This window comes from Pygoscelis adeliae, unplaced genomic scaffold (genome assembly GCF_000699105.1).
Source record: "Pygoscelis adeliae isolate BGI_AS28 unplaced genomic scaffold, ASM69910v1 Scaffold10, whole genome shotgun sequence".
Classification (NCBI taxonomy): domain Eukaryota; kingdom Metazoa; phylum Chordata; class Aves; order Sphenisciformes; family Spheniscidae; genus Pygoscelis; species Pygoscelis adeliae.
In genome coordinates, this window is record NW_008824053.1 from 2,741,807 (window position 1) to 2,769,580 (window position 27,774).

A 27,774-nucleotide genomic window follows, 5' to 3' on the forward strand; every position below is an offset into this window, starting at 1 on the left:
AGTTTAAGGGGTACAGACTTGAAAAACCTGGTAACTGCATGTTCCCTTTCGGTGCTCCTTGTGTGTCCTCTGCCCTAATTTTTCTAGTAAAAGAAAGAGCACAAAGTCTAGAGGAGCTGCAGAGGAACCTGCAGAGACAGGAGACACAGCCCGTGTGTGGAGAACCAAGCTGACAAAGAGCGTGTTCATAGTGCAAGGAACTTTTTAGAAACATGATACATGATTCATTCTCCCACAAAAAGAGATTTGAACAACTGAAGTTGGGACTGTAACAGCTCGATGTCTTTCTCCCCCATCCATCTGCTCAAAGCCTCTCTGATTGCATGTTTGTGCAATTTCATGCTGTTGGGGTCTGATTTCACTTCCTAAAAATACTTCAACTGAAAGCTTGTTGTTAGTATCTGTGCATATTTTTTCTCACTTGTTCTAAAGCACTGTTTGTGTCCTGCCTTCTTAGACCCTATGAAAATGTTGAGTGTGAAACATCTTTAATCCCCGACCCGCTTGCTTAATTTCTCAGCGCACAGTGAATTTGGGTAACTGTGATAGGGGGGGAGGGGGGCATCTCCTCCTTTTTGTCTCCTTCCTCTTTAACCTCTAGAAATACGTGCATCACTTAAAAACCCTCCTTTCTCGTGTTGCTTCCTCCTCAAAGCTTGCTTTTTTCCCCTTCTGGAATGTATTGAATACTTTGGAAAAAATCTGAATAGTCATGGCTTGAGAATTAGAATTTTAAATCAAGCAGGCTTGTGATATTAGAACATTTTCGTTACCCTTTGCAGTTTTCAAGGCAGCTTATTCGACCTTACAGTCTCACCAGGAAGCTAATGGGAAAGCCTTACAGCAATCTTCACAGGAAAGTTTCCAAATGTCAAGTGTCACCTTTCCAGCTGTTAGATGAATGGGTTGCCCAGGGGCATTTATTTGGATGTGCAGCCCTTGAAAAATCTGGTTGCTGTGGTGCCGAGTGCTGTAATTTGGCAATTTACTTCACCAGTGTTTGGACCTGGTAGAAATTTTAGTGGCTGGAAGAGAGTTTGTTTTTTAAAGAAGTTGTTTGGAGAAGGATTGTGTTACCCTGATGTTTATAGGGGCAGGTATGTGCACATATGCATGCCTTTGTGCGCCTGTGTGCGCGCGCGTTCAATTCACAGCCCTGTATTCTGGAAACTTCCAACAGCAAATGAAAAACACCGTTACACACTACCTTGTTTTCTCTCTACTGTGAGATTCTAAGGCAGGCAACCTTCCTCTGACCAGAGTGTCTGAACTGAGTACACATTACATTTTAAATAAATACCTTGATACCATCTATCCATCTGCATTTTAGTTACAGGACTAGGTAGCCGTTTCCAAAAGTGCCAACTATCTCAGCACCAGGATCTATAAATAATGCAGTCAGCCTTTAGCAAAACAAAACTATTCCATAGGATTTCTCAGCCAACCCAAGACCACGTCAAAGACTGAAACTCAAAAACACCATCCCGACTACTTGCAGAACGCACTGTTTGAACGGCACGCTGCTTGTATCCCAACCTACTCCAGGCAAAAGGCTAAGCAAACAGATGGGCCTGATATGTGCCCTGAAACTCCAATCCTTGCAAGCTCTGGCACATGGTCAAGTGAAGCATGAGATCCAGACTCAAGGACTCTCCAGCAGAAATGCCTTATGTTCAAAACTGGGAGTTATTTACAGAAGCTTCTTGGCTGCTCTTACGCTGGAAACTTTCCATCATTAGTTGCCTAAATATGTCCTGCCTCTTAACATATTCCTCCCACTGTATGAAGCATAGGTTCATCTCAGAAATGATTGCCTGCAGCTGCGACAGGTTAGTTTCTGTAAACATGACCAGTCAAAGCCTAACTAAGGATAGTTGTAGTAGAACCTGTTAGAAAATACAGTCAGTCTTCCTAGAGCCATTCTTTGCAAGTCATTAGAGATCCAAACAGAATCAGCCCAATTCATGCAACTCTCTGCTATTCACAACATTTTTTCAGGATTCAACCTTTTTTGTTATTCCATGAATGACATAAAAATGTCTGCAAAATAATCTTGGTGATTTATTTAGTTTGGGGAATGTAATAGCCCTCACTTTTGTCCAACGGTGACTTTATGATCTTGCGCAGAAGCAATATAGGCGGCTGTTCTCTTCTATGCCTCAGTTACCATTCATTTCTTTTTGATCAGTGAATGGGATTTAATAATATAATAGTTATATTCAGGGTAATTCACAATTATTGCAGGACTAACTTCTAATTTTCTGTGCCTGCCTTGAGAGCAAAGACAGCTCTCATATCATGATTCTTCCAATATTTTCTTCCTGGACCACTGCGCCAGCCTTGATGCTTCGCTCCTGCTCTATTCTTACACTTACCTGTGAAGCATTTTCCCATATGTGGCAGTCAAGCTGCCATCTTCTTCTCACTAAAATCCCTCTTAAAAAGTGACTTTTCCTCTCTGGTTCACAATAAGTTTTCTTTTATTTAAATCTATTTTTTTCTTTACTGTAATCTCCCTAGTGTGGACAGTTTCTTTTCTATTTTTCCGGGACTGAAATGTACATGCTACATTTAAAGAATAGAGGGCTGGATCCCAACTGATATAAATTGCACTTCGCTAAGACGCTATTCAATATGAATTTTGAGCACATCGCTGTGTTATTTTGAACCAGTATTGTATATTTGCTATTTTTTTCTTTGTCTATGCTGTCAAAAAATATATGGGCTTTGTATCTGCAGAGTATAGTTATTAATTCTTTTATGACGTTTGACCATTCTCATACATTCCTCAAGCATGCATGAACGTACATTATTTCATAATCAATACCAGAGATGGGTGGTTCCCAGGATGTTTGTCTTTGAAGCCGTTAGTTATGTTGTCTGCTTCTTTTCAGGATCACCAAAGGAAAAATTGAATGTCCCTTTGTTTAGCTAGAACAACGTATGAAACACTAGCATGGAGACGAGTAGCAAAGCACCGTTTGCAAAAAGGTGGACTAAATGCAAGTGCAGGAAACCTGGTGGCTTAGTTGCTTACCACTGAGTAAGCAATATATCTGTTCCAGAAACAGAAAGCCAGGAGGGAGCTTAGAAAATCTGTGTCCAGCTGGACAGAGCCCTGAGCAACCTGCTCTAGTCGGCCCTGCTTTGAGCAAGGGTGTCGGACTAGAGGGTCCCCAGGCACCCCTTCCACAACCGTTCGGTGGTGGTATGAAATAACACAAACATATTTAACAACGTTTAAACGTATTTGACACAGCTAAATAATGGATAATCGGAGAGAGGATAGAAGAAGCGTATGCAAGGGAGAAAAGATGTGTTTTAAGATCAGATGTGAAAACAGAGAAAGCAGGAGTGAGATGAAAGTATTCAGGAAAACTCTTCTGGGCAGTAGGATTTGTAGAGAAGGCTCTCTGTGAAAAATAACAGTAATACAACTGCTCACTTTCACAGTCTATCTTTGTTAAAGGCCCCAAAATGGAGTTCGACCATATCGCCGTGGTTAAGAATTTTCTCCATCTAAAGAAAATGAATGTCACAAATTGTATCGGGTCTAAAGCTGAGTTCCTCTCTCAGCCCCGCGCTACAGCCTGTGCTGCTTTTGCCTCTGGGCATGTCCTGGTTAGAGTAAGGTAGGGCCGCTGCATGCAACGTGCTGGGGATTTTTCACCACCCTGTTCCAGTATCCAAAAAATTGCCGTGACGGGAACAATAGGTACCTGCAATATTGTTAGCTCAGCTGGTTGGCATCAAAGTAGAGGACTTTTTGTCCTCTATTTTTAAAAATCAAGGGAAGAGTTATTAGAAATAAACCCTTGCCTGCAGGCTTTCTTTTCCTATTTGTTTGTGCAATGTCAGGGAAATCCTTCATTATAAAGATGATTTTGCTTTCAGGAAGCTATAAAACATTTTACTTTGCCAAAAATTTTGCTTTGTAGAAAACAACACATCAGGTCTTGGTAAATTTATTTCTTTTATAAGCATTGTGCTGAAAGGGAAAAACGGCAAAAAATAAATAGAGCGAATAGGGAAGTGATAGGAAGGAGGGAGATAAATCTGCGAGGATGTATAGACACTGCCTGCTGCACCTTAAAAAACAGCTTCATCCTGCCCCTGTGTGTTTTTAAAGACTTGGTTTATTCCATTGAAACCTTTTTTCTCCTCCCCCTGCCACCTCCACCTGGGTCACCTCATCATTACCAAACCATTAGGCACATCGTGCGGTGCTTGAGTGCGTCTGGGTGGAATTGTTTGTGCTTTTGCTCTTTGTGAGGGGAGTTTGGCAGGAAGAATATGCCTGCTTGCATATGGGTTGGGAAGTTGCTTACGACCAGTTTGCCCGATGGCATGCAGGGGGCAAGGCCTATTTTTGCATGGGTGTATTTAACCGCCTGGTTCAAAAGTCTTCCACTGCTCTGGTGGATTTTATTTTTTCGTCTTGTATAGGATTTATTTTCTGTTTCATCACAGAAAGCTCATTTTGGGTCTTTTAAGAATCACTTTCAAGCAACGCTCATTTTAGGTGAGAACAACTTTTAGAGATTAAATTGTCCTGCTTGGGAAAAGAAACAGTACAATGTAACTTAAGCTGCATATTAAGCACATAATCTGTCTGTCTATCTGTCTATAGCAATCAATATGTACGGTTATACAAGCAATGAATAGTTTATGAGCGATCCACAGACTGAAATACATTCGCGGAGAACATTTGAACAATTCTGGATAGCAAATGAATTCACAAATAACTGCTTTCAAAATGGAAAATCAGATTTATTACTTACATGTGCACATAGAGTGGAATTGGCCAAAACCCATTCCATAAGCCTTTCTTTGCTGTCATTCTTACAGAATCAAAATCAGAGAGTTCGCTGTAAGAGTTCAGTATATCAGTGTTGGTTTCAGCAGATTTCCCCACTTCCAAATATGTAGGAGACAAAAAGTGCTAACATTTTTTAAATGCTTTAATTTCAGTCGTGTGATCCAGGAATTTCTATTTTGGCATTGCAAACAACATTTTGCAGTTGGAATTTTAGTTAAGAAAGACCAAAAAAAAAAGTTAAAAGGGTGAATTCAAATCCAAAATAATCAAAAGACAATACTTCTTTTTTCTTTTTTTTTCCTTTTCTTTTCCTTCGATTTGTCACTTAACAAAAGCTTTTGAGATGTAGAGCACCGGGCTGTTTGGTCTTCTAAGGACTCAGATTCTTCTGGTGTAGGAGAACAGCCATGTGGAGTATGACATGCAGGAAGCAGCGAGCACTCAGGAGGGAGGAAATTGGGGTTGTCTGGCTTTTTATAAAGTCTGGCTGCATCGGCTCCTAGCTGGGAGAGGTCGTGGTACTGAAGGGAGTTTGGTCCCACGTGTTAGGGATGTTTAAAAATCAGCTTTTCTCAAAATGTCCACCATTAAGGACGCATTCAGGTTCGCATCATTCAGGCTAGGACAATTCCACTGCTTTCCGTGCTTTTAAGCCATCGGAAAATTTGGGCCCCAAATGTATCCTCTCTGTCCAAGGAATCGAAGATCTGGGGTCAGAATCTGAGACGTGAATCCAGGCAGTCCCAAAACAAAAGAGACACGTGAACTTTCGGGTTTTGAACGAGCCTAGGAAACAAAAGGCACTACACCAAACAAAAACCCCCTCATCCCATCCATGCTTATTAGTTTTCACAGGTAAAAATGGGGTAAATAAGTTTCTTTAAAAAAAAACAACACCTGACCAACCCAAAAGGCAGCAATTTGTAAGTGGCTGAGGTTTTTACTCTGGTACAGAAAATGTTCCCCACACCTCCAGTAATGGTTCTTTTTGTCGCACTGAAGAAATCTTCATTTTAAAGATAGGAGAAACTGCTGTGTTCTTATGCTGGGACTTAATTAGGAACACAGACTGTGTAGGGCTTCTCTGCATTAGAAATTCCTGCTTTATTTCTTTGTGATTTTATTGAGTCAACCATCTGAGTGAGCAAAGATTTTAATTCTACCTACCGCAGCCTGATTAGGATGCTGTTCAGTATCCATACATGGAAAAAGATTTTCTCTCTACAATTTTTGCAGTATTAGATGCAACATTTACATTGAAAGCTTTTCACTGACTCTCCAGAGAAAAGGCTGTCTTTAAAATGAAAACAAAAGTGACTGTGGTGTCACAGCCATAATGTGTATGACGTTCTTTGATCCCAAATCAGAGTCTAATTTTTGTCACCCTTATTCATATTAATACAATTAAATACTAAAACAAAAATAGTTTTGCATATATTGATATGTATTCCATTGCGTAAGCTAGATAAAATCTTTAAAAGGGGGGAAAAAGGTGCAGGAGTTCAAAATACATTGAGTTAGGGCTGGGCGATCCTGCACATGGATGCCTTCCCTCATTTTTCACAAGTCCCTACACTTTTATAGATTGGCACCTGGGAAGAAAACTAGAAAGGGCCTGTCTGTGCATACACCTGGTTGGTTTTTTTTTTTCAATCTCACTGCTGCTGGCTGCTGTAGGGAACAGAACCGGCTGTTCAGAATGGCTGAACAAACCTTTGGACTGAACCAGGCTAGCAGTACAGGATGTGGAATAACTGTTTCATTATTATTTTTCTTCAGTTATTTCCAGCATGGCATAATATTTCAGCGTGAATGCTATTTGGACAGAAGATGTTACCTATGCGAGTGTTGCATGTTTTGCTGATTTGCAAGTCTGAACACATAATAGAATACTTAAACTTTGGGTTATTATATATGAATAATTCCCTTATCAGGGTTAATAATAAATTATATAAAAATGAATCAGCAAAAATTTCTGTGGTTTTTGTTTGTTTTTTACAGTCCTTACGTGGTGTTGCAGTTTCTGCTGTTCCAGAACTACCACTCTTCTATACTCCTATCGATTTAGTAGACATCAGCGTAGAACTGGCTGGACTGAAGTTTCCAAATCCTTTTGGCCTTGCCAGTGCAACCCCTACTACTAGTTCTTCAATGATTCGAAGAGCTTTTGAAGCTGGATGGGGCTTTGCTGTCACTAAAACATTCTCCCTGGATAAGGTAAGGCAATATTTTAAGGTATATTTAGCATGTAACCATTTCTTTGGATATTTGAAAAATCTGAATCTTTTGGGAATGACACTGTTAAATCTAGCTAGCATAAAGATAGCAGGGAAGGGTACGGTACGTTGCGTAGGTCAGCTAGTCTGGGAGGTTCCAACAGTGCAGTGTAAAGGTGACACAATTTCTGGTTTTGTTTGCTGTTACATTCTTCCCTTTTATTCCCCAACCTTTTAATATTAGCCAACTAGTAAGGGTAATAGTCCTTTTTGTTAAATATTGCAGTGAAAATGTTTTCTGTGAGGGATCAAAATGCAAAGGGAATGAGTAACAGCTTTATCAAGCAACTCATGAAAGGCGGCTTCTGTGCCAAGGACTGCCAAGATAAGCCATTGAAATTGAGTTGCAGTTGCAATGTGATAATGTGGGTGTGGGTGGGTAGTGGAAGAGAAAGATGGAGGCAACGTAAAACAAGCCTATGAAGGGAAGAGTAGTTGTGCTGAAGGTTTGTAGTACAGTGACATAAGCCTTCAGTAACATGCAGTGGAAGAGGAAGGAGTTAGAATTAAGTCTTGAAGGCTATGGCTCAGTGTGGCACCTAAAATAAAGTGTTTTGTGTAGATTTAAAGTGTGTAATTGCTTGTTTGACCTGAGAATAGCATTCAGGATGGGTTTCCTGTTACTACGTTCAAAATGGAACAGAGCAAGAAGTTTAGACAGTGAAAGAAAACAACAGTTTTGATAAATGTATTGCAGAGAAAAGAAACAGGATTTGGGCTGGGATGTAGATATAGTTTGACTTGTGGAGAGAGGAAGAGGACCAAAGGTAAATCCGTGGGTATAGGCCTGAGTAACACTGTGAATAATGGTAACGTGTTGTCAACCAGTGACAAACAGTAGCATGGGCTGAAGAGAGCTTTCGAGATGAATTTGGAAACAAGGAGCTTTTATTGTTGGTTCAGAGATGGGATGTAAAAGTGTGCTGATGGATGGAGACCTTAGCAGGAGAGAAAAGGTGGATTTGTTACTCTGCCACCTCTACATGGCTAAGTATCAAAAGTGAATTAACTATAGAGGGTGCCCCTCTAATATGAGGAAGGTCTAAGGACAAAGGGTTGTATTACTACAGCATACTGTAAAATATGTCAGACTGGCTTCTGCTGTCACTTACACCTGAAGCAGCCCTAAGGAAGTAAGTGTTCCTCTGGATTGCAATGGAGATTCCAATCTACTTCACAGGGTTTCTTATTAAGACACTTTTTAGGACATAAGTGTCATTCAAGTATGTTTGCAACTGACTTATGTGTGTAACAGACCGTCAGCTGTAATTATTCAGTGCCTAGGCTAAAGGCAACTCCTAGCAAGTACTGAGATTTATTTATTTATCAGTTTTATTGCTGGCATGCTCGCAGTCCTCCCAGACTGCACGTTGATCACTGTGTATCTCGAGAGCGAAAGAGACACTGGCTGAGTTCCAGCTTGGGTGGGAGTTCAGGAGGAAAGACATGCATGTTGTAGGAAGTGATGTTGGTACTCCGCTAAGCAGCAGACTCTGAGTCATTTCTCAAATGGCGACTGCAACGTGTTCCACTGGATGCCATGCTCTGGAGGTGTGACTCGGATGGAGATCTTTCAAGTGAGAGGATTGCTAAAAGCAAGTATCTTAAGTGGTTGTATTTTTACCATTTTTTTTAATGTTTGTTGCAATAAGATGCAAAATATTGCAGGTAGTATTTATTTTAAAGAGAAGAAGTTCAGCAAAGTGCTTTGGATGAATTCTAGTCCAATGATCGTTATTTCTAGATAAGCTTTCTTCTAAAGTTCAGTGGGAGGCAGTAGTCTTTCTCTGGTGCCTAAACTCTTGAATCATATATTGCTGTGTGCGGTAGGACTGTGTCCCACCCAAGTACTACCTGGTTTTTCTACTACTGTATTCTTCCCAGTAGTGCACTTCCCACAGGTGTTAAGCCTTAGTATTTGTGACGTGATTTGAGATGCTTGGCTGCGAGGTGCTGCAGAAATAAAATTGCTTTTATTTATAATAGTAGCATGGTAATTAATGCAACAAAAATAAATATTTCAAATGTGAAGCAAAGCTCAATGAGCTACAGCAGTTCTTACGTGAACAATGAGTACTACACAAAGACTGCTCTTGTTGACTCAATGCTCGAACAAGGAGTTGGTAGAGAGTTTGGAATAATATTGGTTGGCATAATGTGCTAACTTTTTTTTTTTAAAAAACTTAGCTTCTGATTACGTAGACGTAGATGTTGTGCGGTGTTGAGCAGGGAGCAGAATGCTCTCTTGGGCTGCGGTACCGATGGAAGTGGAGATTTCAGACTGAGCTGTCCTGCCCAGCTAGTCACAGCTAGCTGTGTAGCAGGACCGGGAACGAAGATTTCCTGATCTAAGCCTGCAGAGTCAGTGGGAGGAGGCAGAGCTGCTCCCCAGACGGTACGGTTCCCAAGAGTGGAACAGCTTCTGGGAGGAAGGGAGCTCGCTAGACACAGTTTTTGGCAGCTGAAGCTCCTCCGCTTCAGCCTTGATTGTATGTGATACAAGCAGGATTCTGCGTTCGTCCTTCTTGTCTTCTCATTTTGTCTGTCCTGGATAGGTTTAACTTGGGGGCTTCCTTCTTATTTGCAACAGTTAAAGGCCAAGTGTAAACTGCCTGTGTGGCAATGGGGAGCGTAGCAGCAGGAGAAATGCTCCCTTTTCCAGAGCCGATTACTGAATTCACCGCTGTGTTCAGTCACTGACAGGGAAACCAGTGACTTCCCTATTGACCATGAGCATCCTTTGGCACTTCAGCAAAAGGGGCTGATGCAGCCTAAATTTGAGTGACGTATAGCTAGCAAAAAGCATATAAAAGCCTAACCACAGATTTCCGTGCATTAACTACTGTGTGATGGAACAAGATCAGAGAGAAAAGCAGGATAAATCTTGGAAGAAGGAGCTCCAAGGACAGAGGTAAAAAGCACTCAGGCTGGAGAGCTGTGATCTTCAAAAGACAGAGCGTTCATTTCATATGAACTTCTCCTTGTCCCTCTTTCATTACCTAGCACAGAAAACTCTTCTAAATTGCTAGGCTAGGGATCCCTGCAGCCCATGAGAGGCCATACTTTCTTGTATAGAGGAGCTGTTGGATAGCAGCGCTGCAGTTCTAGTCCCTGGACCATAATTTACTCCCCCGGTCTTCCCAACCCTCATCTGTCTTGGCCTCACCTTGAAAGCATCGCATGTTGCCACGGAGGGAGTTAGCATAGCACTAACTGTTTCGTGCTGTGCTCGCTCCCTTTTCAAACACCCACGTACTTTGCTGCACGACTGCCTTCATGACAACCTGTGTAGCGTTTTCTCTTTGTAGGGTGAGGATTTCAACTCTGAGTGATTCAGCAAAAGTTTGTTCTTGCATACTACTGTACTATTGTTGAAACAAAAAAAAAGCTAACATGAGAAATAGCTGAAATTCCTTCGGCGTATTTATACCTTTAAGTGTACCGCACTCTAAATATTGTAGAAGGTACGGGATATTATAGCGTAATGCAAATATTAATTATAGGGTACTGTACCTGTATGTGTCTGTAGGTGTCTGTGAGGGGGATAGTGACTTGTAGAATTTTATTTACCAAATTAAACATCTTTGCACAGCTGCTTTAGTATCGAGTAATTTGATTTCTTCCAGAAATGAGAATAACTGCTTTTAAAATGGACTATCACTAGGAAAGACAAATGGTAGCAGAATAAAAATGCCCCTTCACGCACCTTTTCCTGCATTCATGTCCTCCCTTTCTGACTGCAGGATCAATAGCTCCTTGCTCTGTTGGTTCAAACAGTATTTCTGTCTTATTCAGATAACTCCGCGCCGCAACGTATTATTTGTAAATTCTGTTGGCAAGCTATTGACGGGAAATGGGGGAGCTGCATATCATAGAGTCCACAATAAATGAATACCAATTATTATCTCTTTTAGAGCTTAGATGAACAGAAAACTACGCGCAGAATGAGAGATACTGCATTAATTAAACAAATAACTGTGAGTGGGAGTTTTTTAGTAGAAGTGTTATACTGAGCTGGTTTATTTACTTAGAATTTATTAGGGAGTATTGTTTAGTACACAAAATATGCATCAAAACCTGTAGTCAGAAAGTTTGTGTAAACATAGTATCAAAATAAGTCAGAGGTTATATGAGGTGTGCACATCTCTAGACCGTATCCATTACCACAGTGAGAAGTTCATAGCAGAAATTCTGTTTTTATCAGCTGAATTCAGGCTTTGTTGTTCTCTCACTGCGTTGTATGGGCTGCTTAGAAAGAGGAAGAAAACAACTGGGATAGCAGAAATGTTTGCTTTGATTTTTAGATGCTTCCTTCCCTTCTAAAATTTAATTCTGATTAATCAGATACATCTGTCTTTATTCTGTGGTGACATGCATTGATTTGTGATGCTGTCGCTTTCAATAATGTGGAAACAGTTGCCTTTATTATGAGAACCGGCAGAAATCAACATGCAGACTAACTTCATTTTTAATCTTTAATATTTTTTTTTCATTATATATGGAGCAAGTTGCATGGATGATTTTAAAAACAAAGCTACAATTAAAACTAGATTAAATTTGAACTAAACCATGGTGGAGAAAACTTTCTAGTCATAATATATGTTTATACAATTCACTGATGTAGATTTTGCCATAGATTTTCAGAACCACTTATAAATTAAAACCATTGCCGGTAGAGAATTAATTAATTTACCCGGGATATATCGCATTTCTCTGTGCTGTTATTACAATAATACATATTCAGGCTCCAACTAGTTCTTTCTCTGTACATTTTCAGTGTGTGCACCTCACTTCATAATTGAAGGTGGTAAAAAAACAATGACGCATTGTTTTCCATAACATTAGTATTTCACAGAAGTGAATCTGTATTACAAAATGTATATTTTTGTATGATGTTACAGCATAGTAATTTAGATTAAACTAGTTATAATTTATGGTGCCAAGCCAAAAAGCTATTTAAGATGCATTAAAATGCAGAACCATGACATTTGAAATTCTGATGTTCTTAATATGACAAAGGTTATTCTATGGAGTTTTGCTATAATATGAAATATTAATATTTCACAATACAGTTTTGATGAAGTACAATTTGCCTAGCTTGCATATGATAAAGAAATTAAATGCTTACCAAGGGAGTTCAGTGAGAATTAGAGCCCTGCCTGAACATCTGCTTGAAATGTTATTATCCTGTCCTACTGACAGCATCGCTCCCTCATTGTTTTTCAAGATTGACAGCTGAATATTGTACTGATTTCTGCAGCAAATATGTTTAGGTGAACTTTGTTTCATTTTTTAGGAATTTAGAACATGCTTTTGATTTCCATCCTATAATTTTTTTTTATACTCTTGACATTTGTAGACGCCAGATTGAGGTCTAGCATGCTGTAGCAAAGATAGACCATTGACTTGCAACGAAATGCCAGTTGATATCTCAGTAAACAGAAATATTACTATTCTTTATTGTGTGGTCTGTACGAAAGCTGTATGGGCTTTCTTTGGGGAGACAAATGATCAGATTGTTAATGTCAAATATGAAAAGAACTGTTTGCCTTTCTACTAAATAACATCAGACAACTTTTATTAACTACATTTTTTGAACAGAAAAATGGGCGTTGTACAGGATTCCTTAGCATACGAAGCTCTGCGAGTTGAATTATTTTTTGTTTTTACAAATGTTCAAATGATTATTATTGGTCTTAATATTCTTATGAGTTCTTTACATACCTTATTTTGTTCCATATTTCTGAAAGAATTTTAATACGAAATACCAGCTTTATTGTTCCCCAATTTTTACTGTTTTAGATCACTGTATAAAATTAGCAAAGTTTAACAGGGGAGGTAGAAGCCTATTCTAGGGAAATGCAATAGAATGTAATTCTTATTTTTTAAAATGCTGTAGCTACGACATTGTATTTTACTTGAATATTTTTATGCAGAAAATGTGTTATTTGGCTACAAAAAAGGAACAAATCATTCTGTGAATCTGAGTAAGTGGCAGGAAAACAGATTTTCCTTCTTTTTCCTCAGGAAAAAGTATTTCTCTGAACTTCAGGGCCAGATCTCATCTCTATGTAGTTTTACCCTACCCCTGACCCAGTATAAAGAAGCCTGGAGGCTCTCTTTAAATGCTAATAACTTTAATAGCTTCAAAATTGCTGTCTGAAGAAGTGGAGAGTGCTGCGTTTGACCATTTTTCTCCTCAATCCGTACACCTGGGGCTGTAGGGGTTTGGCGCATCTTCACCCTGGAGGAATCCGAGTCTGGAGAGATGTAGCACAGCTTGAACAACACAGTGAAAGCAGAGAGGCCAAAGAGCCCAGGATCGAGAGCTTTAACCAAGTCGTTATTGATAAGCCAAGTCCCTTCCTACCACGGCTGAAGTCTGCACCAAGTAGATGTACGCCTTAAATTGTTGCAGGCGTGCTTCTTGACACCAATGAATTTGCAAGTAAGGTAGTTTGGACCATTTTAATAATCTGTTTTTACCATTAGTAAGTCTGGTTATTTTGGCCAATTAATACTTTGAATGTTGAAGATAACAAACTGCATTTTTAAAGCAAGAATTTGACAACTATCTGTAAAAAGTTTCTCTCTCTCTTTGTGACTGTATTTATTATTTTAGAAATGAAAAACTTTTTACAAGTTCATGATAAAAATTAAACCTCTGGGCAAATGTTTAGTCCCACTCTTCCTGTAGCATTAAATATCGCAGAACTGCTGCATTTCTTCTGCGATGAGAGCTGCAGCACAATGTCTGTCATGGAGAAGTCTGTTATCTCAAGGCGTGGAGCACAATGTGACAACTCATCAGTGGAAGGCAAAGAGGGATCTGTCACGCAGGGGTGTGAGCGCTGAGTCAGTAAACCTCATCCGTGCTAAAGGACAGATTTTTACAAACAGAGGATCATCAAGTTGCTTTCCATATTTTCTCTTTTCCTTCCATTCACCCTCATGGAGCAGAGTAAGCTTGGCTGTAACTTCTGTGTCTTACGCTTCTCGAGCTCATTTCTTAAGTTCCATGGAGTCTTTAAGCCAGCAATGACATATCTTACGAGGAGTGGCTGAGGGAACTGGGGTTGTTTAGCCTGGAGAAAAGGAGGCTGAGGGGAGACCTCATCGCTCTCTACAACTACCTGACAGGAGGTTGTAGCGAGGGGGGTGTCGGTCTCTTCTCCCAAGTAACTGGCGAAAGGACGAGAGGAAATGGCCTCAAGTTGCGCCAGGGGAGGTTTAGATTGGATGTGAGGAAAAATGTCTTTACTGAAAGAGTGGTTAAACATTGGAACAGGCTGCCCAGGGAAGTGGTTGAGTCACCGTCCCTGGAGGTATTTAAAAAACAGGTAGACGAGGTGCTTAGGGACATGGTTTAGTGGGCATGGTGGTGTTGGGTTGACGGTTGGACTCGATGATCTTAGAGGTCTCTTCCAACCTTAATGATTCTAAGATTCTATGATCTTCCTCAAAGCTGCACACGAAGCTGGCCATCAAAGGTTAAACTAGATATATGTGCAAAAACGGTTCTTGGTAGGCTGCAGGTTCCTCAGTTATGTAGTTGTCTAAGGATTCATCTTCCGTTAACCTGTTTGTTTGTTACACAGTATTCAGAGATCGTTTCTTTTTCATGTCTTTTTCTTCTGGAGCCAATGGTTTAAAACAGTAGAGCAACAGTGCACTAACATATACAAAGTGTAAATTTGATCATTCACCTTGAGCTTGAATCTTTTAGGCAGCTTATATATAAAAGACTTGTAAACCAGTCTTTTAGGTAGTTTTTGATCTGAAAAATGTTGCATATTTTAATGAAACTCATTGTGCACTTAGGGTGGCATAACTGAAAAGCAGTTCCAGTAAAATTCGGAATAGCGTCAAGATTGCAATACTGGGTATTTTGCTACATAAGCCTTTTTATAAAAAATAGCTGCCAAAAGTAGGAGTGTTCATTCCTGTTCAGCATAATATGTAGTGTTCTGCAAGTGACCAGTACTTAAGAGATGTGATTTCTATTCATAGTGCAACTATTAGCCAATCAGTCAAACAAAATGGATGCAAATTTTACAGTTGGCTAAAAATCTGAACAGTATTTCTTTTTAGGTTGAAGCAGCTGCTTTGCTCTTTACTACCTTACTACCTTTGCTTTATTTACCTCATTCTTCTGAAAATATCTGCAAATATTTAATGAGAGAGAGAGAGAGAGAGAGCACACACGCATGATTTTCCAAAACTGCTGAGAATCTGCAGCTCCTGATGGCTGTATCTGAAGTACTCAACATTTTTGAATATCACATCCTGAATAAACAGGATTCTAAAAAGCAAATATGTAACATACTTGTGTAAAATGTCATTCAGGTACCATTTTCTGTAGCTGTTTTGTATGCCCTTGGAAGGTTGTTGGTAGTCTTGGCAATACCTCAAATAATTTTGTGTCAGGAAGGAATTCAGCTAAAAAGGCAGTTTCAATGTAAGCTAGAAATTGCCAAGTGTAATTCTGAAATTTAGAATTTTCACACTTAAGTTTCATTCTCAATTCAGATTTGTTGCAGACCTTTTTTAGTATTTTGCTTTCTTCAAAACAACCAACTGCATATAACTTTCTTAAGTGGCATTAATGTATTTAATAATTTATTAGGAAAAGTTGTAGTATATTTTTCTTAATAGTTATATTTTAAAAAATGCCTATCCAAGACAATCACAGCACAAGGCCATATTTAACATTTTGGACTTTTCTTAGCATAAATGACATAAACTTCCCTATTTTTTGGAATTGTCATGATGCACTTTAATAGATAACCACAGACTTTCAGGAAAAAAATGAAATATTTATTTTGCCATTATAGAATTCAGAAATTTCCCTCCTGTCAAGTCACTGACTTTCCCCCCCTCCCCGTTTGGTTAATTGCGTGTGTCAGAGTTTGGTTTTTTCCCTCACTTCCACATTTTAACTATAAGAAAATCCAGAATGCAATCCAGACTTCCGTAGGACTACTGAGATACTGAAGTGGAATAAAGGAAAAGTGGTCTTTATGCTTCAGTTGCTCTCATTTACAGTTCAGCATCTTTGCTGAGGTCTACGTTCAGAATCCATACGTGAAGTAGATAGCTGTGGTCAAATGTTGGCTTCTGAAAGAGTCTAGGTGACGCTTTGGGACCCCACCTCTGCCCACAAACTTTATCAGGCTGCAAACGTACTGGAGAAGACATGCTTCCAGCACCATGCCTTCTCCCCTGGGCACCAGCTAGCTGTTTCTTGCTTCAGCTGTGGACATTAAATGGCAGCCCTGCTGTTGCATGAGTGCTTTTCCCCATCTCCACAAAGGAAAACGTAAGAGAGCTGAAGCATCTCTTGCAACAGCTATTGCCCAAACATTCCCGGTTGGACCATGCAACCTTGCAACATGTTTGCAGAAATGCGGTCCCAAATTGACTCTACATGGACACTCTTGAATCAGTGTCAAGCATGTATGTGGTGGTGTATAGCTTGCGCTAAAAAGTTTGCAGACATAAGCTGAAATGAGACAACTAGCTCTAAACTGGCATATGTTTCCACACACGGGTTTACAGGGTTTTAGCTTAACCATTTTTCAAGGGATTTTTGGTTATACCAGTGTAGCTTTTACGGAAAGGCAACATTCTTCTCCTAAATACCCGAGTTATCTCAGGTCTTGAGTTCCCACTTGGTAAATGAAGCTGGTAGGGCTGTGTTCAACATCTGATTTGCCCACACAAGAAGATAAGAAAGCAAAGAGCTGATTTTTGAATCTCATGGTGATATAATTGCATTTACTCCTGATTGACGTTGTTGCAAAAGCAGAATGAAGTCCCATATGTTTAAAAAAACTGATAGGTTCTTATGTTAAAATACCCATTACTAATGCAAATATGTATGTGGCTGTATAAATAACATTTATATGTATGTGGTGTATAAATAACATTTCTTATCATTAATGGAGATTTAGAATTATAAATAAATATAATTTATAACTTTATAAAATTTATAATGTATAAATTTAAATATATAATAAATTATAAAGAACAAATATTTATAAAATAAATATATTACTCTAATAGAGATTGTGGTTTTATGGGACTCCGTCCTTCAGTCAGAAAGTGTAGGATTTTTGTGAATAAATCTTCTAGAGTTAACTGCAGCAGGAGACAAGTGTGTCCGTCCCATGAACTTTGGAATTACAACTTTAAGAATTCTCCAAAATGCTTTTGTCAGAGGTAATTGCAAAATCCAATTTTTGGTCTACAGAAAAAGGAAAAAGGAACACACATTTTTAATATTCCCTTAATATACATGTTATGATGGTCTTTAATTGTACGTTCTCACATCATGTATTATAAGGGCATACAACTTTAGATTTGTCTGGAGGATTTCATACTACTTAAAAAAAATATTTCTACTGAATTGCACTCATGTCGTTGAATTATTATTGAGTATTGACTTTTTATACTTTAAAGCTCATCTACTTTGACTTTCCTGGTGCATTTTGGACTATGAAGCAGTTAATTACAATGCTAGCTATAGGCTTCAAAAGCAGCTGTCAGCACCTTTTCACTGTTCTCGGCCATATACTTAAACCTACAATATGTAAGTAAGTTTACAAATTATTTTTTTCTTTAACTTCTGCTTGCCTGACTTCTCCAATAATTCAGTGGACTGTAAGAGTTTAAAAAAAAAAAAGAATGTTCCTAAAAAATACTAGAAATGAAAAAGACGTAAGCTAATGTTTACGTATAGCTGGACGGTTTTTCGTTGGCAGCTGACCTTCTGTTGCTAGAAAAAAGAAAGTCTTGGCTAGAAGACAGTTCAATAAATGAACAGGCTATATATTGATTTTTCTCCCTCTCCCCTTGTTACGTAATATGATTTCCCTTCCCTTGCAAGGGTTGCTGTCGTACGGGATGGGGCTGGGATCACGGTCGTGGAAGCGTATGGGAATGCGTAGACTAAGGAAGGCTGTCACAGCAGTCAATAAGATCTGAGAGGTGTTGACTAATTGCCTGCTAATTACACAGTAAATTGTCTAATTAAGCTGATGGTTAATTAGGGTACGCTCGCACAGCAGTCTTGTGGAATTTTTGTCTGATGTCTGGGAAGCAGCTTGTGTAATTGGCAAACTGGTAAGGACTGGCAGAGAACACGCCTGGGAAGCACGCTGCCAGTAGATGACAGAATAAGGATGCGTTTGCACAAAGGTTGTCATGTGAACACCGAGGGGTTTGTTAGCCTTCTCCAGCTACGCGGCAGCGGGCGCAACGAGAAATTTAGCTGAAAGCTACTGGAAGCTGTACATAAAATAAGGTTTAAGTGTGTCATATGAGAGAAGCGGTGATATGTGCTCTTCTCATATTTTAGTCAGAATTTGGACCTTAGGTAATTAAAATTTTTGCTAATAGACACAGAGTATCAAAATTCTCATGTAAAAAACTTCACCGACCTGTGCAATTTGACCATGGCGGTAATTATTGTATTGTGGTCTGCTTAGTGGAGTCACAAAATGATACTGTTTCCCAGAATACTCTATTTGTATGTCGATGTTGAAAAAGTGTAGCTGTTAATAAGGATGCTCGCCAACCGTCATAGCCGTCAGATACGGTATTCTGAATCCTCATCGGGCATCGTGTCCATCCCTAGATGTGACAGAGTATGAACAGGTCATAATGATGCTCTGAATTAAATGTCTATGCGCTATGCATAACTGTAATATGGTTAAAGAAAGTATCTAGATTCCAGATTCTGACCCAAAGCCGATGGAAACTGTTGGGGGTATTAAACAGTGAGAACCTGGACAGTACCGGAGTACAGACACCAGGTCAGCAAAGCATCAATTCGCTGTGATTTGAATTTGTAGTTCAGTAACGTAACGTGGTACGTGCACTTTCTTAAAGTTAATTACAAACGTGAGCTTCCCGCAGAATCGGCATAGCACGATACAGGATTGGGTCTTCACGTGACGCCGAGATTTAATTTTGAGCCACGTATCAGCAAAATCTAAGAAAAAGAATAGCTCTTTTGTATATCATGAGCTAAACCGAAGAAAGTATGTATATATGTATCTCTTAAGAACGTTTTGATGTCACTTGAGCAAAGTGAAGCTTAGTATCCACTTTCACTCTTGGAAATGATACATTGTTTCAGAGGTCCCCATCTTTTTACTTTTTAGCATTTGCAGTATGTGGTTTGGGCACAGTGTCTTCCTGGAACAAAAAAGAAAACAGAGTGAATTCCAGATCTGGGTTGCTGCTGAAACTGTTGATTTTATTTTATTTTGTTCTTTTTAATTTAAACCACAAATATGTTTCTTCTCCCATAGAAATAGATTTAAAAAAAAAAAAATCAAAATTTGAGGGAGTAAATTATACTTTCTTTGAATTAATGGAGCTATTTTTATCCCATGATCTTGCTGCTTCTACCTCCCTGCACCTGCACAGTTAATAATGCCTTTATGTAGCACCCTCTACGTTGTGAATTTTTGTTTATGATTTTTCCTTCAAAAGTAATTGAGCAAAATCATGGTACAGTAAGAGCATTCTCACTGTGCCAGTCATCAGACACGGGACTCCGAACGCTAACAGGCTGATCTAGAAGGCCTTAAACCTTCTCTGAGGGGATTATAACAATACTTGTAATGGTGCTCCTCTGTGTATATTTGCACGGAACAAAATGCTACGATTCCCCTGCATCACATTCTGTGAATTGTTGCCTAAAATGAGAAAGGTGTAATTCATTGATTCAAGTCAAAACCATACAAGGAGGCCGTATATACCTAATTTTCTTTCAAAAAAAATACATTTTAAATTTACGTTTGATATTTACATGTATGTTTTTCCACATCCATCTGCACACGTGCGAAACCAAACCTCTTCAATTCATTTTTCCTTACTGGTTTTTAAGGATTATTCCTTAAAAATGTTGGAGAAACTCTGCTTTTTCTCTCTGACAGCACGTTCAGGAGCAAAGCTCACTTCACCAGCCAACTGCAGGAACTGAAAGCATACGGTGCAACCATCACACTTGCTTTCATTTTCTATCATGGGGCAGCAAACGGATATGTTGCTAATGCATTTTATTCTCTGAAGACAGAGAAAGGAGTTCAGAGGATAATTGTTACCTTATTACATCCTTCGAAAGGAATTTCTGGCACATGCTATTATGATTTATGATTTAATAAATCACGCAAACATAGAAAAGGATGTTTCTGGTAATTCACGTGGTATAGTAAATGTATGTATGTAAAGCCCTATTGCAACATCAAAATCTGTAATAACAAAAACATGTCTGGCAATAATGCTGCTGTTAAGCAGCATCAATTACCAACTTTTTTGAGAAACCGTGGTTTTTTAAACCGTATTCGTATTTTCGCATGCAGTTGTAGCGGTATCTTATCATACCTCTGTGCTTTATTGTGGACTCGATCAAAAATGGAAACGTTTCCCAAATGTCCCAATGCAGCATCTTCATTGCCCGTTTTCAAACCTCGTGCTTAAAGAATGGAGTCAGAGGAGCCTGTTGTCGGTGTTACGTTCTGGCTTATTGCCTGCGATGGTTCCCTCCCTGTGCAGTTCAGGAGGGTTCCTGTTTGCCACCCTTTTATTTAATGTGTATATCAAGCCACAGAGAAGGTTTAGTAAAGTGACATTGATTGAAGTGTTTTCAATATGTCGAAACTCAGCTTTATAACTCTCGGCTGATTTAGCTTGAGCAGTTGATTGCATTATACAGTGTTTGTGGGAGACTGGGGCATGGTTGAGAGCATGCTGAGCAAAAGTCAATCCATACAAGATAGGAGTAATGCTGGGATCGTTAGAGGAAACATCCAGAGGCTACGGCAAGAGAATTATCAGTCCTTCCGGCTGAGGGATGGAGTTCCAATCCAGGCTGTAGCTGCAACAGCAGATAAGAGCCAAGAGCCTACACGCCTTTCATTTTCTGAATGCAGGCCTTGCTAAGAGTCTCCATGCTTTATATTTCAAGATTAACCTACTGCCAATGCATGCTATATGGGACTGTCTCTTACATCTATCCAAATATTGTCAGTGGTGACAAACTTCACGGCGTTCAGCTCTTGGCCCGGAGTGATCTGTAACAGCCTGAGTCTCTCAACTCCAGCCCAAACTTGAAGAGCTTGTTTTTCCTCCTTAACTTTGCAAGAATTGAGGCAAGGGTGAATATTGGGTTCCTAGTTGCTGCTGGTTTTTTTATTATTCTGTTTAAGTTTATGTTGCTGCCAAGAGCAGTGTTCTCGGAAGGTCAGTTGATTGCTGCTGTTGTGTAGGAGGTATATTTTAAAGGCTGCCAGGAGTACCTGGAATAGGTGGTTTCACATGAAGTTAATGCAGATCTCAAACACATAAATAAACAAAACCGTATTTTCCTCTATTCTGGGTATGTTTAAACTCAGATGAATTTCTCTGCTTACATTTATGGACTTTTTCGTTTGATAGCCAGAAAAGTTTTGCGCCTTTAGGGAGAGCAGGATATTGGAGTCCATGTCCGAATTTTTGGAGTATGCATTTTTGAGTGTCGCATTTTTTTAATGGCTATGCTTCTGTCATTTCTTATTCCAGGCTAAAAATCTGCATTTATCTTGGGCTAAAATTGAACAAATCTATCAGCCAGAAAATTCGTAAGGGAATATTATGATTTTTTTTCTAGAAACAGAAGGTTTAACCTGGAAATGCAAACTTAATCTTCACTTTACAATAAAACGGTATGTATCCAAATACATAGGTTTTTTTACTTGAGCAACTTTACCCTCATAATATCATTTACATTTTCTTTTCCATTCTAACCCTACGGTTGGAGAAGACTCTGAAAGTATATGAGAGAATAAGAATATATTTGAGAGTAAAGTATTAAAACTATAAACCAAAGAACATCAACCTTACGACTTGTTTCTTATGCCCATCTCTTCAGTACTGAAAGTGATGCTTTGCTACCCTTACAAAAATTGTTCTGAGCGTGTGTTGGGAGTTCATACCTGGAGATACATCAGCTCTGTCTTGTGATCTATATTTCATTGCTTTTTGGGTGTTTTTTTGCTTCTTGCATTTCTCCCTTAACATAATTAAAAAAATTAGTGGCAGAGAGTGCAAGGATTTAGCGAGGTTTAAATTACCAAAAGATAACAGTTTCTACACAAAGAGACTGACAGATTTCAAGCTCTGCTACGAATCTGTCTGACGGTCGAATTCGTGCAGAGGAGAGACTTGCTTCTGTGTCAGACATCCTCTATGTGTAGCTTGCTTCAATTACGTTCAGGGGTTCACATTCCCACCATGCCTCTCCCTTGCGTGTTTTCCTTATCTTTCAAGAAGTCTTTTGTCAGCCAGCCGTTTCTGCTCTTAAATGAGCGTTTATCACGGGCAGTGGACCATCCGTACTTGTTTGTTTTTTGCAGGGTGTGCTGGACCGCTTCCCGTTTCTGCTGTAGATGTTGGAACACAACAGCACCTACATTTCTGCTTCTCTATCTACAAAACAAGAGTTCACGGTGTGCTAGCTGGTATTCAAAAGCACGACATTAGTGCCTGTTTCAAAATACTGCAACTTAATAGCATAATTGAGGATGTAGTATTTGCATTCAGCATGCATATTTACAGTGAGGCGTCTTGATATAGCTAAGCTCTCATGGACGGAAACATTAAGTGCAACAAAGAAAACCATTTTTTTTGAAGTCATGGAAATGAGAGTTGTTTATTTTAAGAGATCTTATGTAAACATAAATGGGGGAGGGAAAGCAAACCAGCATTTCTAGCCAATCCATGCCTGCACACATGTATCTCTTCTGGCTGGAGCTTTCCCCTTTGGTGCCATTAGCATTTTCATTTCAAAAAACGACAGTCTGTAGTGAAGCAGTAAAAATGTTCAACCTGTGGTTTAAATTATTGATTTTTTTGAATATTGAAGCTGTATTTCAAATGGGGTTTGTTCGAGTTACTTCTGGGTAGAAGGTTCCAGAGGTAATTTGATATCTAAAAGCCTGTGTATTTCAAAGCCATTTCAGTCTTTTGAGTTCCTTCAGCTGATCAGCTGATTGGGTAAAATACCTTATTGTCTTCTGAATTGCAGGCAATAGATAAACTGCAGCTCAAGGTTAGCACGTAGACTAGCACACAATGCTCTTGGTGATTTATTATGTGTACTCAGTGTCCAATCAACTGACAAAAATAGCTCGTTTAGTTTTAACGCAGTAACTTATCTTCACTTAAAAAATCTTTTGAGATGCTAGTATTCACAATTTAGATGGGGGAACTCTGTTATCTGTATCGCTAGGTAATGATGCGTAATTAAAATTAGGCGAGTTCATGGTATAGAATCCAGTATGTGTAAATAAAAAATAGATGCATATATTTTCACAAACAAATTGTGTTATATTACTACAGAGCAGAACGGCTGCAGTGAGAGAGAAGTCACTTTTAAAGAACTGCAGTACAGCACTCATCTTCATTTATTAATGCTTTCACAAAGGGCTGGGTTGGTGATGGTTGTACACGTACAACGTGTAGGAAGTTAGCCATTCTCAGCATCCTTCTATTCTCAGGAAAAAAAACCTGTAAAAATGGTATTACTTTAATAAGGCTCAGATCCGGCAGTGAAGCCATATTGGAATGCATACTGGAGTTCATGGGAACTGTGAAAATGAAATGAACTGAAGGAATGGGCCCGGCTAAGAAGTGTTATTATCACTGGTGGCACTAAATATCATAGAATAATGGGATGATTCAGATTTAAAACAGACAGGTTTTTTTCCCTTAAGGAGGCTGTGGGTTAAAGAGTACCGAAATAAAAGCATGTTTCACTAAAGTATGAATTATGCAAATTCAAAATTATGCAACATATTTTGCAAATATGCATATACAGTGCATATATGTTTATATAAAATTCAAATATATGAAGATAAGTCATGAAAACCTGTGTGGCATAAAAAGCTTATATAATGCCCGATCGGTTTCCCTCCTACAATAACTCTAGTTTCTGTGATTGTAGCTTAAGAATTTGTCAAAAAGTTTGTCGATATTCTTGGGATACTGCACTTCAGTGTTTTGCATTGTAGTTTACAAAAGACTGTTTAAATACCATGAGGATTAAATTTTCTGCTGTATCACTGTGCATATAATGGTCTTATCCTTGCTGTTCCTAGATGTGCAGCAAAGAAGCCTGCCCTGCTCTGTACTGGCTGCACAAATCAATGTTAGCTAGGGGAAGGTTGTCCAAGATAAGCAGAGATGTAAAAAAACAGATTCCTACTGCCTCCAAAAGCAGAAACATGCAATCCATACCTGCCTATCTACTTTTTGTTTTGCACATTAAGATCATAGAATCATAGAACAGTTTGGGTTGGAAGGGACCTCTGAAGGTCATCTAGTCCAACCCCCCTGCCGCGGGCAGGGACATCTTCAACTAGAGCAGGTTGCTCAGAGCCCCGTCCAACCTGACCTGGAATGTTTCCAGGGATGGGGCATCCACCACCTCTCTGGGCAACCTGTGCCGGTGTTTCACCACCCTCAGCAATAAGTGGGCATTGACTATATGATATAGATTAATCTCCATACCTGGGGATACAACTTTGGGCTGAGGAGAGATTGGCTGAGGATTTATGGCTGTAGGGAGGAGTGCTGGACCTCTGTGCTATGCGGCTCTCCTTGGCCCTGAAGCAAACTTGGCTTCATTGCTCTTGTCATGAGACTGGTCGTGTGATCTGGCATGTGTCAGCAACAGGTTGATCCTGTTCCTCACTGAGGTTTTGCAGCGAGCTGTGCTTTAAACTCCACAGTTCTGTGGTAGGAAGAAGGATGGGAAGACATTCCCTGTGTCCTATTTGTCACTAATACAATTATCTGTAATCAAGGATTTCTTGTGGGGCAAAACCCCATATTTCTCCTTATACAACTTTGTGCATGACTTTTTACATTCAGCATCAGAAAGCTTTTGAATCCTTGTCCCAGTTTTAAATCAATATTCTATTGGAATAAACGAAGAGCCTGCAGGTCAGGCTGCTCTCTCTAGCTGAGGACAGATTTATTCCTAGTATTTCAGTTTTGAGCATGCATAAGCCTTTTGTAGTACATCTCAGCTCTGCCATTAATAGTGCCAGAGATCTAGCCGCAGCCGTCGTATGCTTTCTTACACCCCGGTGGCAGTAGCAGTGGGAGCATTTACCACAGATTCCCCAAATGAAGCCCTAACTCAATTGTAGTCTCTAACAACCACCTTCCTATTGATTTCAAGGGGAACGGACTTCATGTCTACCCTACCTATGTGTGCCTGCTAGATCCTCTGATGAGCATATTTACCTAACTGACAGACCTAAGCAATGACTCCAAAGAGCGCTGGGGTTTGGGACCTATTATACATTTAATGAGAAAGAACATGGCCAGCTCAGAATAATTTTTTTTTCTTAGTGGTAAACAGGAGAATTGTCTTGCTAGAAATTTCCATGTATCATGGCTACTTTCAGCTCTTACAAGAATATTTTAATGAACTTTGCTTTTTTTGCTTTATTAAATTTGTGCTTTATGTCCCACAGGGCTGATTTTTAAAAGCCAACAGAATGCGTCGTTCATCCTGGGCATTTAAAAAAATTAATAGGCAATGATTAACCTACTGCTATGAAAACTTCAGGTGAACCTGGAGGAAAACCAGACCTGAGATTGGGGCCTCTGTGTCTGCCACAAGCGGATGGGAATCAGAGCTTGTCCTTTGGCATAAAAATTCTATGTACACTTCAGCACTTCTCTACATGGATTCTTGTCTTTCAGAGAAGTTAAAACATGTGCAAACACTGAATGTTTATTTATTAAGAGCTCAGTCTGGAAAACTAGAATCAGCCCAACAGGCTGGAAATCTCCACTTTGAGGCTCTCGAGAGGAAAAAATAATCTCTCTTTAGATTATGGAACCTGTGTGTGGTGCCTCTTGTGATGACTAATGGATGAACATACTGATGGATGAAGAGTCCTTCGCAGTGCTCTCAGAGACTGATGGCAGATCCAGACGTGCTGGCTCTACCCTTCCTGAGCGCAGCCCACACAGGATCTGCGTTCCCAAAGACCCTCCCCAGGATGTATACGTGATGCCCCAAGTTCAGTCTCAGCTTTCTTGCCGGAGCTGTACCGCATCCTCATCAATCATAACATGCTAGCAGAGTTCGTTCCATGATTCAGGGCGTCAGGAAAAACCTGTTAGTCATTACAAAAATGATAACTAAGTCAGGATGATAGTTTAGTTCAGAGTGGAAGATTTGAGAATCCTTGCAAGTTGATTCATCGGAAGGTAATTTCAAAAGAGTTTGGTCAATTATTTGGTTTTTGTTATTTAATTTAAATCTATTCTGATACTGTTTCAACCACTTTTATGTCTATGAAAATAAAATCTGACAGTTTGCATGCAGTACTCTTATGTGTCCCCCCATTCTGGTAGCCAATACAAAGAGGCAAATACTAGTTTTATTTCATGGACTTGAAAGTAACTGAGGCCTCTAGCAAAAATCAAGATCTCTTTTAAAAATCCTGTCTAAAGTTTAGTGCTGAATTAAAATTGGTTTGAATCTCTTACAAGATGTTAAAGTGCTGAGTTAAAATTCATAGGGGCTGATATTTTCATGGTTTGTTTTTCCCCACAATTATGTTATCCGGATCTATGTATAATCAGGGTCTGAGAATGGTAGGTGGCTCAGCCTTGCAATCCCTGCTCGTGCAAAAGACCCTTTGGCTTCAGTAGGACTTTTGCATAGAAAAAGATAAAAGGAGTATGTTCAAAACAAAGTTAACATTTAAGAGCTCAGTTTATCAAAGAAGCAGCGTTATGGATAGATTATCATTGGAATGTAAAAAAAAATATTCCCCTGGATACTGAAACCCTTCCACCTTCCCTGCACCCCTTTATCTATGACTTGAAATTGTGTAGTGCCACCTGGAGAACTGATACTTTGAAAATTATACTACTAGCTATTTAAATACCTTCCCAAATAGAATGGGTATAATTTCCTTGAATTTCTCACCCCTAAATATACACAAATGCTAATCAATGTTTATAGTATTTAAGCATTCTTAATCCTAATGGAAAAAGAAAATGCTGCAGGTAGGTACAAGACGTACCTCAATATTTGCAATTCGTCCCCAGCAGAAAATTTAAATACATGCTTCAAGGAAGTAATGTGGTTCTCCTCCTAATTACTTAATCCAGCAATAGAAATATTTTGGATTATACATAAATTTAAATATAACTTTGGTGTTCTGTGACTCCCCGATGTTGATTCTTTGTGCAAGTATTTTAACAACTCTTTAAATAGGATTGTAGTTAAAAGATTTTTCTTCTTGATTATTGAAGAAATATATTTTTCTTCCCTTAAAGGGAAGCATCTGTTGTCCCCTCCTCCTAGGAGAATATAATAGTCTTGATTTACTTATAGCAATCTGGACGAAAATATTTTAGTGATGGTTCACAATTTACTCATGGAGTTTTACCGAACAGCTTCTAGGAACAGTGTTGTGGTTTAACCCCAGCTGGCAGCTCAGCCCCACCCAGCCGCTCGCTCACTCCCCCCAGTGGGATGGGGGAGAGAATCGGAGGGGTAAAAGTGAGAAAACTCGTGGGCTGAGATAAAGACAGTTTAATAGGCAAAGCAAAAGCCGTGCGCGCAAGCAAAGCAAAACAAAGAATTCTTCCACTCCT

The 27,774-nt window shown here is 39.3% G+C and overlaps 1 protein-coding gene across 1 annotated transcript in view; it reads left to right on the forward strand.

The window, feature by feature from the left end:
* DPYD (dihydropyrimidine dehydrogenase) overlaps positions 1-27,774 on the forward strand; it is a 372,912-nt gene that overhangs the window by 188,743 nt on the left and 156,395 nt on the right. Inside the window, exon 14 of the mRNA XM_009333861.1 lies at positions 6,821-7,036. Coding sequence (XP_009332136.1) covers positions 6,821-7,036 — 216 coding nt within the window. The remainder of the gene's footprint in view (positions 1-6,820; positions 7,037-27,774) is intronic.